Source organism: Chaetodon trifascialis, chromosome 16, assembly GCF_039877785.1.
Source record: "Chaetodon trifascialis isolate fChaTrf1 chromosome 16, fChaTrf1.hap1, whole genome shotgun sequence".
Lineage (NCBI taxonomy): Eukaryota > Metazoa > Chordata > Actinopteri > Chaetodontiformes > Chaetodontidae > Chaetodon > Chaetodon trifascialis.
The window spans coordinates 15,743,126-15,759,146 of NC_092071.1; the positions used below are offsets into that span (position 1 = coordinate 15,743,126).

Here is a 16,021-nt window from a genome sequence, read left to right on the forward strand (position 1 = left end):
AAACCCGAAAGGGTCACTTCCGGTGTTTTCTTCTTCCTTCTTCTTCAAAATAAAGGTCGGGAATAATGCAGGTCAAATTGTAAGCCTGTGACGTTCTGTGTTTGTTGGTCAAAGTGTCTGACTCATAGCTTGCAAGTTGTAATTTTTGTATGTTTATGATGGGTCCTTGAGTTTTCCCTGTGATAGCGAAGTACTAAAGTTGAGCTGCGTATACTTGTTGTGTCTATACTTCTTACTATATCAAATTTAATTATCTTTACGTTTCTTGAATGTGCAACATGTTTTTTCACCAAAAAGTACTGACATGCTAATGCTGATGATTGTACTTGTTACAAAAGCCACCCAAATAGTACTGCTTTAATACCTTAAGGGAATGTTACTCATACAATGTACATACAGTCTGTTTATATTACCGAGTTTGTGTATAAAATCTTAAAATGGACTGGTGCAGTTATAATGTACGGAAGGAAATGCATACAATTCTGTGACCCTTATTTCTAAATTGAGTGACACATTTTGGTTGTTAGAGCGTTATAGCTTGTATTTAGCAACAAACACCACAGCCCTGTTGATCAAATAAAGCCGGTCATTAAATCTTATCAGACCCTCAGCATCCCGCCAGATTTCGTCCGGAAATAAGGACCGGAAGCTGAAAAAGGACCGTGTGAAGGATTATGATTGGTTCAAAAGTCTGTGGGCGTCTTCTCTGATTGGTTGGCCAGCTGACAGAATGCAGTGTAACCGGCTCGTGAGCTGTTGGCGCTCTTAGTTTAAGATTCAACTGCATCAGCCGGTTGTTCGAACAGAATCATAACCAGCTGCAGTAGCTTTGCACCACAGACGTTTTATCCGTTTGCAGCGCGCAGCTGAGGAGAAAACACCAACAACCGCTGACTTAGGAAACCAGCTGCTTTGTTGCCAACATGCATGTGATCAAGAGAGGTACAGTAGCCCATTTTAATATTCTTGCTGTAAAATGATATCGAATAATGCATTGTTACTATGCGGAGGGACATGAATGTCTCTTAAAATATATATTAGCTGTGATAAATGTTAATGCTGCAAATTAATAATGCACTTTAGCCTGCAGTTAAATTTCATTCGTCATGTAAAAATGTGCTTTTTTTGTTTCCCTGTGTGGTGTGTTCCGGTCCATACACCAAACAAAGACTTGAATTATGAAGAAACGAAAGCTGACTGTTTATTTGTATCAGCTGCTCGTTTGTTGCCTTTTCTTTTGTTTTTATTTGGAGTAAAATTTGACGTTGAGCATATGTTTTGAAACGGATGCGACGCAATTAAATGTCGGGCTTGTTGAGCTGATTTTGTTCTCCAACTTTTGACGTATAAGGTGTTTTTCCGCTGTTTTTCCAAACGAAGGCTTTGACAAACTTCTCTCTATCAGGGCTGTGTAAGAAGAGGGTAATTATAGGTAATTATAGTCATGTACTGACATCTATGGTAATGGCGCGAAGTAGCACGGTGTCCCTTTGTTGTCATAACTGGTTCGACAGCTGTTCACCTGACTTCACTGATCAGTGGAGGGAATCCAAATAACAGCTGATAATAATAATAACATCATAATAAATATGAGTGTTTACTCCTGCGCGTGTTTTCACCAGCTATCCTGAGAATTACCATCAGAAACTGACCAAATAAGATTGAGGGCTAATTTATCTTTTTGTATTTCAGATGGACGCCAGGAGGGAGTTACTTTTGATAAAATCACATCTCGCATCCAGAAGCTTTGCTATGGACTCAATTCTGACTTTGTGGACCCTGTAAGTTCAAACCGCTGTAATATTACCTACTAATGTGAAAAGACAAGACAAGTAACGGTGTGACACAGTTGGCAGACTCAGATTCTGGATCTGTGTTTCTGCAGGCTCAGATAACAATGAAGGTGATCCAGGGTCTGTACAGCGGAGTCACCACCGTGGAGCTCGACACTCTGGCAGCAGAAACTGCCGCCACCCTCACCACCAAACATCCTGACTATGCACTTCTGGCTGCACGCATTGCTGTGTCTAACCTGCACAAAGAGACCAAGAAAGTATTCAGTGGTGAGGAAAAGTTTTAAGTGACCATAAAAGAAGTTGTGTGTAATAGATGTATTTATAAATGTGACTTTGCACGGATTTAAATAACTTTTAATGCACTATAATTTAGCCTTCGTAATGCAACATTTTTGGTAAATATATAGCACAGGCTGTGTAAAATATTGCCCCTGATCTATTCACCTAAAATTTTATGTTTAATTTCATTAAATGTAATATTCTTCATCATGTTGGTGGAGGTGGTCTTTACACAAACCTCAGGCATGAATCATTGTACATTGTTCAAGTGGTTAAATTATTGGCACTGATGTTCTACTTTCTTTCCTTTTTGCTTTTGTAGATGTGATGGAAGACCTGTACAACTACGTGAATCCCTTAAATAAATGTCACTCTCCCATGATCTCCAAAGAGACGCTTGACATTGTCGTTGAAAACAAAGCTGTAAGTCACTCTTGAGGTTATATTGTGTTTGCGTTTTTTCAAATTTTACGTCACTCAATTGTGTTTAGCTTTAATGTTATAACATAACATCTTGTATTATTTGCAGCGCCTCAACTCTGCCATCATTTATGACAGAGACTTCTCCTACAACTTCTTCGGCTTTAAGGTCACTTTTCTTTTTGTTTTACGCTCAGTATCTCATGCAAATACTTGAATTATAGATCTAATTTGTCCTTTTGCTCTCACAGACTCTTGAGCGGTCGTATTTGTTGAAGATTAATGGCAAAGGTGAGAGTTGAGAGGCAGGTTTATGGGTGCAAAGACTCACTTTCATCATTTGTTATTTGGATTTTTTTAAATGTTTGATTGCTAATGAACCTCTTTTTCTGTAGTTGCTGAGAGGCCACAGCACATGCTAATGAGAGTGGCAGTCGGGATTCATAAAGGAGACATCGAGGCAGCCATTGAGACCTACAACCTGCTGTCAGAGAAGTGGTTCACTCATGCTTCACCCACTCTGTTCAATGCTGGCACCAACAGGCCACAGCTGTCCAGGTACAGACTCTGAGCGACGCTGACCAAAATCTCTGATGCTTATTCTAAACGCAATTTTTTTCCTAATCTCATTTGTTTGGGGTTTTTGCAGTTGTTTCTTGCTATGCATGAAGGACGACAGCATCGATGGCATTTACGACACACTGAAGCAGTGTGCCCTCATCTCCAAATCAGCTGGAGGTATTGGATTGGCAGTTAGCTGTATCAGAGCCACAGGCAGCTATATTGCTGGGGTGAGTCAAATGCACACCACAGGCAAAAAAAAAAAAAAACTAAAATCAAGCAAATATAGAGGAGCTTTGATTGACACCATGTCATTTGTTTGTTTGTATTACTTACAGTGGTTCTTGTTTTTCAGACTAATGGCACTTCCAATGGCCTGGTTCCAATGCTTCGAGTGTACAACAACACAGCACGTTATGTTGACCAGGGTGGCAACAAGGTAAAGACTTAAAAGAGTTGTAAGACACAACATAACACAGCGTGATGTTGTTGCTCTAGAGACACCTCTGGCAGTAAGTTTCATTACCTTGCTCTTTCTGTTCGCTTGCTCAGAGACCTGGGGCCTTCGCTGTGTACCTGGAGCCGTGGCATTACGATGTGTTTGACTTCTTGGAGTTGAAGAAGAACACAGGTAAAGAGGAGCAGAGGGCCAGAGACCTGTTCTTCGCCATGTGGATCCCAGACCTCTTTATGAAACGAGTGGAAAGCAATCAGGTGAATATTAAAGGGAATCTCAAATCTCATGTATGTTACAGTCTGAACTTAGCTATGTATTCTATAATCTGCTATATTTTCTGATGGGTTTGATGGTCTGCTAAATCTTGAGCATTGGTCCTCTCTTGCTCTTGCAGGACTGGTCTCTAATGTGTCCCAGTGAATGTCCAGATTTAGAGGAGTGCTGGGGAGAGAAGTTTGAGGAGCTCTACACTCGGTAAGGCCAGCACAACAAACTCTGTCCCTAATAAATGACTCATATCTCAGTGCTGACCTCTCCCATGCTTCCTGTTTGTCCTCAGATATGAGAAGGAGGGCAGGGCTAAGCGTGTCGTGAAAGCTCAGCAGCTGTGGTACGCCATCATTGAGTCTCAGACAGAAACCGGTACACCATACATGCTCTACAAGGATGCCTGCAACAGGAAGAGCAACCAGCAGAATCTGGGCACCATCAAATCCAGCAACCTGTGCACAGAGATTGTGGAGTACACAAGCAAAGATGAGGTAAGGAACATAGATTAAATTTGTTTCTGTAATATTAACATGTTTTTTAAATACTCATTTCCAATTTGGTTTGTTCTTTCTTCAACTCAGGTTGCAGTGTGTAACCTGGCGTCCATTGCCCTCAACATGTATGTCACCCCAGAAAAGACCTTTGACTTCAAAAAGCTTGCATCTGTCACTAAAGTCATTGTCAAGAACCTGAACAAGATCATTGACATCAACTACTACCCAGTGCCTGAGGTTTGCTTTGTTGTCAAGTGTTGCTTCACTATCAACCATGCAGCAGGGTCTTAGGTGCTCTTTATGAACAAATGGCCCCTCTGTCCTGCCTTACAGGCTGAAAGGTCGAACAAGCGCCACAGGCCGATTGGAATCGGAGTGCAGGGTCTGGCCGATGCCTTCATCCTTATGCGTTATCCATTCGAAAGCCCAGAGGCCCAGTTGCTCAACATTCACATCTTTGAGACCATCTACCACGCTGCCCTGGAGGCCAGCTGTGAGCTGGCAGCGGAGCATGGCGCTTATGAAACCTACGCCGGCTCTCCTGTCAGTAAGGGGGTGAGTAGTTTTCTCAATGTATCAAATCCATCTTGGGGTACAGTTTAGTACTTCAGATCTTAACTAATTTTGTTTTCCAGATTCTTCAGTATGACATGTGGGACAAAACACCAACAGATTTGTGGGACTGGAAAGCACTGAAGGAGAAAATTGCAAAGTAAGTCTTCCTGAATGTCTTCCTTGTTGATATTTCCCATGTCATGTACCATCTAATGCAGAGATTGATTGTAGCTCATCCCTCATTCAGCTCCTCTCTTGTCCCTGTGCGTCCTCAGGCATGGTGTGAGGAACAGTCTGCTCTTGGCCCCCATGCCCACAGCTTCCACCGCCCAGATCCTGGGCAACAACGAGTCCATTGAGGCCTACACCAGCAACATCTACACCCGCAGGGTGCTCTCGGGAGAGTTTCAGGTCAGCACTGACAGCATTCGCTGTGTCTCCAAAGTCGTGTGTCAGTGGAAAGAAGGGTTACTGAGTGTTTTCTGCCTCTCCCATAGATTGTCAATCCTCACCTGCTGAAGGACCTCACAGAAAGAGGACTGTGGAGCGACGAAATGAAGAACCAGCTGATTGCTCAGAATGGGTCCATCCAGGTACAGGGTCACACTTAATAAACTGATGAAATGATTCAGCATCACATCAAGTGCTACTACAATTTAAATGACTTATTTTTTGGTGATCTAACATTTAATGTCTTGACTTGTCCTCAGGATATTGAGGGGATCCCTGATGATCTGAAGCAGCTCTATAAAACTGTGTGGGAAATCTCCCAGAAGACTGTCCTCAAGATGGCAGCAGATCGTGGTGCCTACATTGACCAGAGCCAGTCCCTGAACATCCATATTGCTGAGCCAAACTATGGCAAACTGACCAGCATGCACTTCTATGGCTGGAAGTTGGTAAGTCTGGACTGAAGAATACAGGCGTGATGCATCATAGTGCCATGAACAAGCATCTTAATGCCCATCTTCTCTCCCCCTGCAGGGCCTGAAAACAGGCATGTACTACCTGCGGACAAAGCCTGCTGCCAATCCCATTCAGTTCACCCTGAACAAGGAGAAGCTAAAGGAGGCCCAGTCAACCAAGAGCGAGGAGGAGGAGACCAAAGTGCGCAACACTGCTGCAATGGTCTGTTCCTTAGCGAACAAAGACGAGTGCATGATGTGTGGTTCCTAAGTGACGTGTGGTTCACTCAGACAAACACACTTCCCCTTATCCACCAGCTTAAATGTATATTTTAGGAAACACTGATTCTTTTTATCTGTACATGTCATAACAAGTGTTTTACACATGGTGTGCCGCTGTCATCAACTCACAAATCTTTGCAGTTTTTATTTAATATTAATGGTTTTTTATCTTGAATTATGTGTTTTATGCGTGTTTGTATAGAATTACTGGGGTACAAGGAATTAATATTTGCCCTTTGTTTTTATAATATGGAAGATTTCCGCATTAAAATGTCTTTCAAAAACGACCAGACCTGTGTTTTATGGTTTTTTTGAGTTGTGTACCTACATTATCCAAGATGTTTCCAGCAATGTTCAAACCCAGAGAAATCTCTACTTTTATTCAAGCTAATATCATCAAACTACGTCTTTTTTGTTTTCACTGAGAGTGGCATAAATTATACACTGCGTTTAATGATCTCCATGTTTGTATTTTAGATGTGTGGAAAATCAAACTTTAAACTCTCATTACACTATTGTCAAGAACATGTGAATCCTGAGATGCACCTCAAAAACAGCATATATGTTTATTAGGAAATGAGACGCTGGGAAGTGACGATTTTCTGTCACTGGAGATGCTCCATCTGGGTGATGCTTGTGATTGGCTGGTGGTTTGACATGCCTGTGCATGTCAGATTTGAATTTATTTTCCTGGTGCATAATGTGGGGACGCTTTTGTGTCAGATAATATAAAGTATTTGTTAATTATCTGTGGTGAAGCTGGCAGACCAGGAGTACTGCAACAAAGGGCGACATGCCCAGGTGTTTTTCCAGTGGAAAATGGATGCGCTGTGTCTTGGGACTGGTGATGCTGCAGGTGATGAATTAATGAACCGGTGTGCTCATGCATGCGGCCTCATGGGATCAGTATGTGTGAAGCAAGCTGAGACCTGCACTGTCACTGTAGCAGCCAGGCTGCAGGTCTGCCGCTCACTGTAAAGAAATACTACAGCAACATTAGTTCATAACTTACAGAGTTCATGTTCCTCTACACCATGTTCACGAAATACAGAGACATGAAAACAAATGTATTTTCAAATGTTTAATTGAACACGAGGCTATTTTCATCTGATATTTAAATGTTAAGTGAAACCAGAATGGCCAAAAGGCTCTTTGCTCTTGAACAGTGAACTTTAGAAAAAGGCTGTGAGGAGAGCGACGGCTGGCACAAAGCAGCAGTACACCTAGTGTGTGAACCAGTTTCACTTATTTCTCACAGGATGTGAGCAGAATTAGAAGCTACAGGTTATTGCACACTGATTGCCTAAACCCCATGAAAAGATGGAAGGAAGTGTACATGTTTTCTAGAGGAAAGTTAGATACCACTCTTGCATCGGTTGCTTAGCTTAGCACAACTGGAAAGCAGTGGGAACTGTGCCATGTGGTGTGTTTTGAATAAATCTTTTACTGCAACCTGACTGCGCTTCACTGCTCTTCTTCCAATCATGGTAAGCAAATCCACCTACCAGTACCTCTAAAGTTCACGAATTAACATGTTATGTCTTGTTATTTATTATTTTAAAACAAAAAAAAAATGCCATTTTACTGTTTCACAGGTGGTTATGTGCAAGACTATAATTCCCAAAACGTGGACCTTTTGCTTGAAGATTTCATTTTGTGAACAAGCCCAGAAGCTGTGTTAGCATTTCCAACATGTTGCAATATTCATTATAGCCTCACAATATGAGTGACATCAGCAAATGTCATGACAACAGGCTGATTAGATTATGAAATATTCTGTCTGTAAACACATTTTATTTGTTGGTGCTTGGTTTTCAAGACACCCTGGCAAGGACCTACAAACAGGAGGTCAAATGGTCATAAAAATCAGAATAATTCACTGAGGACAATCAATATCTACAGTGGGTTTTAAGGCAATCTGGCCTATAGCTGTTGAAATTTGTTTTTTGGACCAAAGTTTGGATGGGCCATCTGATAGACACCACTATCCTTAAGCCCCATCTGAGCCACAATTATCACGGTGCAGGACATGGAAAATCTCTAAATTGTCAGTGACTCATGTGCAGCCCGAGCACAGGCCTTCTATTGCGTAAAGTGACCAAAGGGCTAATCCCTGAAAATGTCAGCATGGCCTCAAAAGGGGACATTCCTACGATTACAGTCTCACTCGCATCCCATCAATCGATCCCTCCCCCTCTTGGGAACCAAAGCCCGTGTCCTGGGAGCTGCTGCTGCCTGTGGGTGAGGGGATGATCTTCTTGGCTCCAGGTTTGTCATTGCTCTCCCTGACACCAGCCTTCTCCTCTACGTCATGCTCAAACTTTCTACCCTTCCTCCATTTTGCCTCCACTGTTTTCTCCTGCAGCTCTATGTCTTTGAGCTTGTTTACTACAGTCTTTGTGTCTGTATTTCCACTGATGCTTTTAGCTTGTCTGGGGCTCCTCTCTGTGTGTTCTCCCCCCACCTTCGCCCCTGTGAGCATCTCTCCTTCCCCTCTTTTTTCTGCCTCATCCTGTGTGGCCTTGGCTTGTACCTCGTCTTCTACATTATTAAAACTTGTCCCTGCCACCACTTTCACTTCACTGTCAGTGTTTTCATTTTTGCCTGCTTCCACCTGATCTTTCTTCTCAGTTCCCTTATTATCTCCTAGCTCTGCTGTAGCTCTGCCTTCCTCCATTTTCACCACATCACAGTCTGTTACCTGCTTTGATCCCTCTGTTCCACATTCACCCACTTGATTCTCTTGTGTGTCTGACTCTTGTTTCGTATCCAAGTCAACCTTTTCTTTATCCACCCCTTCCTCTCCGTGGTGCACTGTCACTTTAAGTGATGCATTTTTGTCTTCGTGTCTGCTGTTAAAACCTCTGAAGTTGTTCTTAGCACCCATGATGTATTTCCCCAGTATAGAGGAGCCGTCCTTGTTCAGTGCATCTGTTGCAGCTTGTCCATCATCCATCAGAAGCTGATGGACCACTTTCATATCACTGTGCATCCTGAATACAGCTTTGTTCAGCTCAGTGATCCGATTACCGATATCTGGGGGAGGAGAGTGCTCCAATCACAACACAGCATGCAGGCACTTTAATGATAAAACAAACGTTATCCAGTTTCTCCAGGCACAGGGTTTGAATCTAACTCTTTCTCAGTGGAGAGCAGGTTAATGCTGTCACAGTCCTGTCTGGTTTTGTTGTTTGCTGGCTTTTTGTTGTCTGGTTCCACTGTTTCCCTCCTGTGCTCCTTCTCAGCCTTCGTTTCACTCCACACCTGATCTGCATCAACCTCGTTAGCCCTGCCCTGTTTCCTGTGTTTTCCCCAGCCAATCAGTGCCCTCACCTGATCTTCTCTGCCCAGCTCTCCACCTGCACCTCATCAGTGTCATGCAGATTTTTGTCCAGTTTATATTCCGTCTTTGTCTCTGTTTACCTGCTCCCATGTCTCACTTTTGTTATTTTCAATAAAGAGCTCAGCATCTGCTCTGAAAGGCTCCACTCTCTTTGTGACAAATGGTTCAGAAATTGTGAATCTCTTTTTTCTAGTTTTTTCAGCTTAACTTGTTTTTCAGATCATATATAATCATGTTTATTTACCATTTGGATTTTAAATCATTTCAGTTTTAATTATTTATTCAATTATTTCAAAATTGCTGCTTCATTTACATATTTTATTCCTGTTTATTCCCACTATCTTTTTATTCTGAGTATTGAACACTTTCTATCGCAGTCCCACAAAAAAACAGAACAATTATATCTGATTGAAAAAGACTGGAATGGTGGAAGAGAGAAAGGATGGGACATGTAACAGACCAGAAACAGGACTTTATAGTCACGTTACCTTTCCTCTTGGTCTCCTCGAACTCCCTGCGAGCTGACTCGATGTAGCGCTGCACCAGAGCTCTGATCACCTGCTGCCGGTAAGGTAACTGACTTTCTTCTGATCCCTTACCATTAATCTTAAAACACATATCAACATCACACATGTCAGTGCAAAGTGGTTGTCAAGAATAGGTAATTATTTTTGTACTACAATCGCACTGTTGTTCGTGAGCATTAAACACGCACTTACCATAGAAGCTATTGGGGGATATTTTGTCTCAGAATTACAAGTGCAGCAGCAGCAGATTCGTCTGAAGATCCCCCTGAAACCGAAAAATGAATAAATAAAACTATGAACAAACAATGAGGTGTCTTTGTGGGTTAAAGGCGCTTTGAAGTTTTAGAGCCCACCTTAAGATGTAAAAGACAGCTTTGGGTGAGGGGATGATGTTGAAGGGCACAGGCATGGTGAGGCCCTCTCTGAAGTAACTGAGGTACAGCTTTGACCTGGCAAATTTCCACTCAACATCTGCATCATCCTGAAATAAAAATGTTGAGGTGTCAGCGCCATCCTTTGGTTTCTGCTTTCATTGCAGGCGTGATGTAAAAGTCTCTCTTTACCTCAATTTTCTGAAAGGAGTTGGTGATCATAGCAATAAGCATGTTGAGCAGGACGATGACGATGACGAGCGTGAAGATGCCGTACAGAATCCTTCCGACAAACTCTGCCAGCACAAACTGTGGCATGTCCACATAGTCCTGGTTGGCCACGCCGAACATGGTCCAGAATAAGAAGTGGAACGTCTCATTGAACCTGCAGCAGTGCAGTGGAGAGCGTTATCACGATGAGGCTGGTGATGGACAGTAGACTGCATCTTCTTATTTTCAGCCGCCTGTTCATTTCACTCTCTCAGCTGAAGAAAAAGTAAACTCTATAGAAACTTCAGATGTTTCAGATGTTATATCGTCTTTATGATTCTTCTGGGTGCTTCTCATGGTTTTCACACTTGGGTGCCAAAGTAAAGAAAGCTGATTGTTGATACTCATTTTCTGTACATGATTTGAAGAAGATTAAATTGATTCACTGCCTGTGAAAACTTGAAAATAAATTCTCAGAAACAAGGATTATTGACAGTAGAAAAATAAAAAGAAATTAATTTAAACATTATTGTACTTTGCAATTTCTATATGTTACTAAATGTCTGGTTTAGGGACAAACACCACACAATATATTCACCAAACAATACTGAATTCTTTTGAGTGATACTGATATTTAAGAATTACAAAAATCTGCTAATCATATATATTAGCTGAACTATAGAATACAGTAAACATGTTTGATAAGGATCCCTTAAAAATGTTTGTTTTAATGAATTGTGACCATGGTATGTGCAGAATGGGACATTTTACAGCTGAAAATACCTTTGCCAGCGCTGTCTGTTTGTCAAACTATGTAGCTGTGACACGGTCCTAATGATCTCAAACATGTGCTGTTTCTGTATATTTCTTGTAACTCAGTGGCTGACATATATGCTGAGACCAACTTATTTGCAGTGAGCTAATATTAGCCGACATACTGACTCACCTAATTTGTCAATCTAGCTCCAATATGGTACAAGTGCTACGTAGGCAGAAAGCTATTTATTCCTCAAAGGAATAGCTGGATGTTTTGAAAAAAAAAAAAAGGGGTTATTCTGGGCACAGTGGCAGCCTCACACCCAGGACAAGACTGCAGGAATTCACTGACCGGCCAAGAAACACATCTAATAACTAATGTACCTCTTGCTTTCAGTCTTCATGCTAAGCTAAGCTGTGTATGTATGTCATGTATGTATGTGTATTTACCATACACATGACAGTGGTGTTGATCCTCTGATCTAAATCCAGGCAAGTGAAGCAATGAAGCTAATTTGCCAAGATGTCAATCTATTCCTTGCCATTCTATCCCGGTGAACTCAGATTTGTAGTCACACAGACTCAGCACATTTTTGGACTGGTTTTCTAGACTGTCTTTGCCTTACTGCCGACCGTAGCAAAGCAGCTGGTAGATACGCTTGAATGCTGGTATGAGAAACACTGAGCTGACACAACAGCATTGAGGAAGCTGAAGATCTCATTTTCTTACCTGCCGAGGTGTGGAGAGATGACATAAGGAACGTAGACATTGTTGATGCCACAGAGGAAGGCTGTTCCAATGATCATCAATATAAACATAAATCTGAGCAAGAAAAAAAAGCTTTCTCAGTGGCTCTGTCATACAGATGATCAATAGAGGAGGCAAAATGAAGAGTGCACTTACCTCATCATGTCATCAATCATCTTCCCTATGGAGATCTGCAGAGTTCCCAGAGACTCATGGGCTGGCAGGATGTACGCCAGCCGCGTGAAGCTCAGCATGCTGGTCACTGCGAACAGCACCTCTGCAATCAGCTGGGGGTCCTCCTGATGCCAGTCCTTGCGCACTGCAAGACGGTTTCACACAACCAAACAGACCAGGTTCAGATTTAAGAGGTTTTCTCCAATGAGCATCCTGGATGTAAGATCTGATGGTATTTTCTCACCAGTCTGAGTGAAGTAGACGCACTCCTCTGTGCCGTTATGATCGTGGCAGAGGAAGTGACCTTTGAGCATGATAAGCACACGCAACGCAAAGGACGCCAGGTACATGCTGAGCACCATCATGTCCAAGCAGTTCCACCAGTCCAGGAAGTAACTCCGCAACCCCTCGATCCACACTTCCTTGCACTCGTACCAGAAGAATCCTACATGGGACAGCATTGTGTAAACACTAAACCTGATTTTAACCTTTTCCAGACATGAGTTTTCTATTTGTACATTATAGCAGGGAGTGAGAGTGAACCCACCGACCACCCACACCATGTGGAAGGAGCTGTGCAGGATGTTCTGCTGCCGGGACGCAAATTTATCTCGATATAGCTCCATTGTGATTGATTCTCCAAGTAACGTGATAAGAAACCACAGATAGGAAGCTGAGTGGAGGAGAAACTTGATCACAGGAATCTTTAGTATCTTTCCCACCTGGTGAAAGATGATATGAGCTGTTAGGGCCAGTTGGATGTCTCTCATGAGAGTCTGTCAAGAATCACAACTTCTCTCTACATTTGCCAACTTTTGCACCTTTGATTTGGGTGCGATCCAGTAGACGAGGCAGAGTACTGGCATGGTGAGAAAGATGCCCACAGAGACAAACAGCTTCCAGGCCGTCCTGCTGCCTCTCCAACCCGCCAGGTTCCCACACCAGATAGACGACAGCACCTGCTGGCAGATTGGGTGGGCCACAAACTGCACAAACACACAGAGAGGGAGAGACAAATTATGGACCACGTCTGTGTCTTATTTAATTCATCTCTGGCTGACAGGAGTTTCTGCATCGAGCTACCTGCTTCTGATTGTAGTTGACAGCAAGCCGCAGACGTGACAGGTTGGGTATTCCCTCCTCAAAGGCCTGCTCCTCTGAGGAATCCTGGCTCTCGTCTCCACAGCTGTTCAGGATAGTGGTCACCTCGCTCTGGTTGCGACACATGCCCAGCAACTCAACGGCAAAATCCTGACAAAGCTGCTCCAGGCTCAGGTACTGAGGCTGCAGGAGAGAGAGGCACCACAGCAGAGTGAAGTGACAACAGACACCCAGCATGAACTAAGTGGGCATAGTATCTACCAGTGTCATCAGACCTTGAACTCTGGCTCTTTCTGCGACAGCTTGCGGAGCTCTCTGCTGAGACTGAAAGCTCTGAGCATGGCGTCGTCGGAGGTAACGGACAGGTAGGCACGGCTGGCGATGCCGCGGTAGGTGTTGATGCGAGACAGGGAGAACTTCAGCAGGTCGTACTGCCGGCCGTTGCGACACTCCAGACAGGCACAGGATATCTTATGAGGCCACGGGATGACGTGACCTTTTTGGGTGAGCATGGTGACTATATCATACAGGTCTTTCTGGCAGGCTAAGGTCAGAGGGGTCACACCTGGGGCAAACTGGGAGTTGTCAATAGAGTGGTCAAAGATGGCCTGAGAGAAGGAGCGCACATCCATCTTGTTGCCTTTCTCCTGGTCCAGGCGGTCCAGCAGGCGCTTCACCACTCTGGGCTGGTTGGTGTCCACAGCAACCAGCAGGGCCTCGTGAATCTGCCGGAAGTCAAACTTGACCCCCTGCAGGAGGGTATCCATGGCGTCCTCACTGCCCAGACGGATGGACAGGTTGAGGGCCTCCCTCCACTGGCGGTCCTCGGACTCATCCAGCTGGCGGATGATGCCGTCACCGGTCTTCAGCAGCCCACACAGCAGCTCTATTTTCCCTTCTTGAATGGCACCGATGAGCTCCGGGGGGAACTGCATCTTCTTGTTCATAATCTCTCGCCATTGTTCTGGCTGAGGGGCAGGACAGGACATTTAGCAGCAGTATTAGATGTCCATCTTTATAAAATTGACATCAGATAACAGGGAAAGAGGAAATTAAAGCCTGCATTAAATTGTACTAGAAAATTAAGGGATGTACAAAAAAAAGGGAGGCACAATCTACATGGAGACACATTTTATGACATCAAGAAAAACACATTTAGCCTTATAACAACTAAATTTCTATCCATTAAATGAAAAAATTCTACAAAACTCTGCTTACCGTGAGGTTCTCCATTCCTGATGAAAAAGCACAACTTTGAGCAGGGATCCTAAAGTAAAACCACAATCACATCCTGTGGAGGCATAAAATATGTTTTTGCCAGATATTTTGAGCTTCAGAGACAAAAAAAGACAGATATCAGTAGCAGCTCCAGTCAGAGAAGTGAGCACTTTGGTGTCCTGCGATCATGTGCTACCGGCTGACTGTATGGCATCAGCACCCACAAACTCAATAACACACTTCAATGCCCCATGGGGCAAGGCCAATTAAAACGTGACGGGTTCAAAGTGTTTCACGCTTGGCCAGGCCCAAACCAAACTGTTTCTGCATTCAAACAGGAATTAACTCTGGTCTCCCAATTGGAAACAGTGGCATAGAACAATTAAGGTAGCTGTTACTGAACAGGCAGCAGCTGTCATCGTTTCCCCCAGAGGAGCTGGAAGGAGTTCGCAGTGGAGGGAAAAACAAGGAGCTGCACTGAAACATGCACTGATTATTTTCACTACTCGTTTTATCGAGTTCTCTTTACGGAAGTCCATTTCTGTCTAGTTACTCGAATAACACATTTCTGTTCTCGTCTTGAGACTTTTGTGAAGTTTTCTCTTCGCTTGGGTTCTTTTTTCATCTACATGTTTTTGAAAAGCTTCTCAGATAATGCTTATTGGCTCTTCAATACTGTCAAAAGTCAATTTACCTGTGCTGTTTGCAGTGGTGGGATATAAGTAAGTACATTTAATTAATTCCATTTACTCAAGCACTGTATTTCAGAACCAATCTGACTACTTGTACTTGTACCACTGCACTATTATGTGCAATTTAGAAGGAAATATTGTACTTTCAACAACAATTTAATAACTGAAGTTACTGGTTACTTTACAAATTCAGATTTTTGCAAACAAAATATATGAAAATGTTCAAGAAAGCCAAAACAGTTAGACAATTAACAGATTGATGGAATACTGGCAACTATCTTACTAATCATTTTTCATGCAAAAAAGGCCAAAACATTTCATTTCCTGCTTCTCAACCATGAGGATTTGCTGCTTTTCCTTTTAATTACTTGAATGTATTTGTAATACGTTTTAGGTTTGGACTGTTGTTTAGCCAAAACAAGCATTGAGAGGGTATCTAACGTGATGAAAATAACCATTATTTGCAGTCCAATACAAAGTAGTTCAAAACGAGTTCCACCTCAACCAGTTACAACAGTAAAATCCTGCTTTTACATTAATGCATGAGTAATAATAATGTAATGAGAAGAACAGCCACAGGGTAGTTTTCTGCATTGAGTCTTTCAATACTTTAAGTATATTATACTGATTATACTGACATAGTTCTAGGGGAAGTAACTTTTTTAATGCCTCTCACTTGCAGTAGAGTATTTATACAGTGTGGTATTAGTACATTAAGTAAATGAATTGAATACTTCTACCACTGACTGTATGTGCACTGATGGCTTTCGAATATACTCCCATCCACACCACAGAAGTTGCATTTACTTTACCACAGGGACCTGAGCCATCAGCAGCAGTTTGCCAGTTCTTGTAAAATACA

General features: G+C 42.8%; 2 protein-coding genes across 2 annotated transcripts; one reads left to right on the forward strand and one right to left on the reverse strand.

The window, feature by feature from the left end:
* Nucleotides 1–862: 862 nt before the first annotated feature.
* LOC139344572 (ribonucleoside-diphosphate reductase large subunit-like) lies at nucleotides 863–6,161 on the forward strand. The gene is made up of 19 exons (XM_070982859.1): nucleotides 863–942; nucleotides 1,693–1,781; nucleotides 1,886–2,063; nucleotides 2,398–2,498; nucleotides 2,605–2,664; nucleotides 2,747–2,786; nucleotides 2,891–3,053; nucleotides 3,145–3,286; nucleotides 3,412–3,495; nucleotides 3,609–3,770; nucleotides 3,908–3,987; nucleotides 4,073–4,274; nucleotides 4,365–4,514; nucleotides 4,611–4,832; nucleotides 4,913–4,989; nucleotides 5,108–5,243; nucleotides 5,330–5,425; nucleotides 5,543–5,731; nucleotides 5,817–6,161. The coding sequence occupies exons 1-19, from the start codon at nucleotides 924–926 to the stop codon at nucleotides 6,006–6,008; spliced, it is 2,382 nt and encodes a 793-aa protein (XP_070838960.1). The 5' UTR covers nucleotides 863–923; the 3' UTR covers nucleotides 6,009–6,161.
* Nucleotides 6,162–7,808: 1,647 nt separating this feature from the next.
* Nucleotides 7,809–14,980, reverse strand: LOC139344918 (short transient receptor potential channel 2-like). Its single transcript, XM_070983356.1, has 14 exons — nucleotides 14,468–14,980; nucleotides 13,525–14,217; nucleotides 13,232–13,432; nucleotides 12,970–13,134; nucleotides 12,696–12,870; nucleotides 12,393–12,593; nucleotides 12,131–12,293; nucleotides 11,957–12,049; nucleotides 10,453–10,645; nucleotides 10,243–10,370; nucleotides 10,082–10,154; nucleotides 9,851–9,968; nucleotides 8,459–9,055; nucleotides 7,809–8,368 (listed from the first exon to the last, which is right to left on the reverse strand). Exons 1-14 carry the CDS (start codon nucleotides 14,480–14,482, stop codon nucleotides 8,175–8,177), a joined length of 3,009 nt encoding a protein of 1,002 aa, XP_070839457.1. The 5' UTR covers nucleotides 14,483–14,980; the 3' UTR covers nucleotides 7,809–8,174.
* Nucleotides 14,981–16,021: the final 1,041 nt, after the last annotated feature.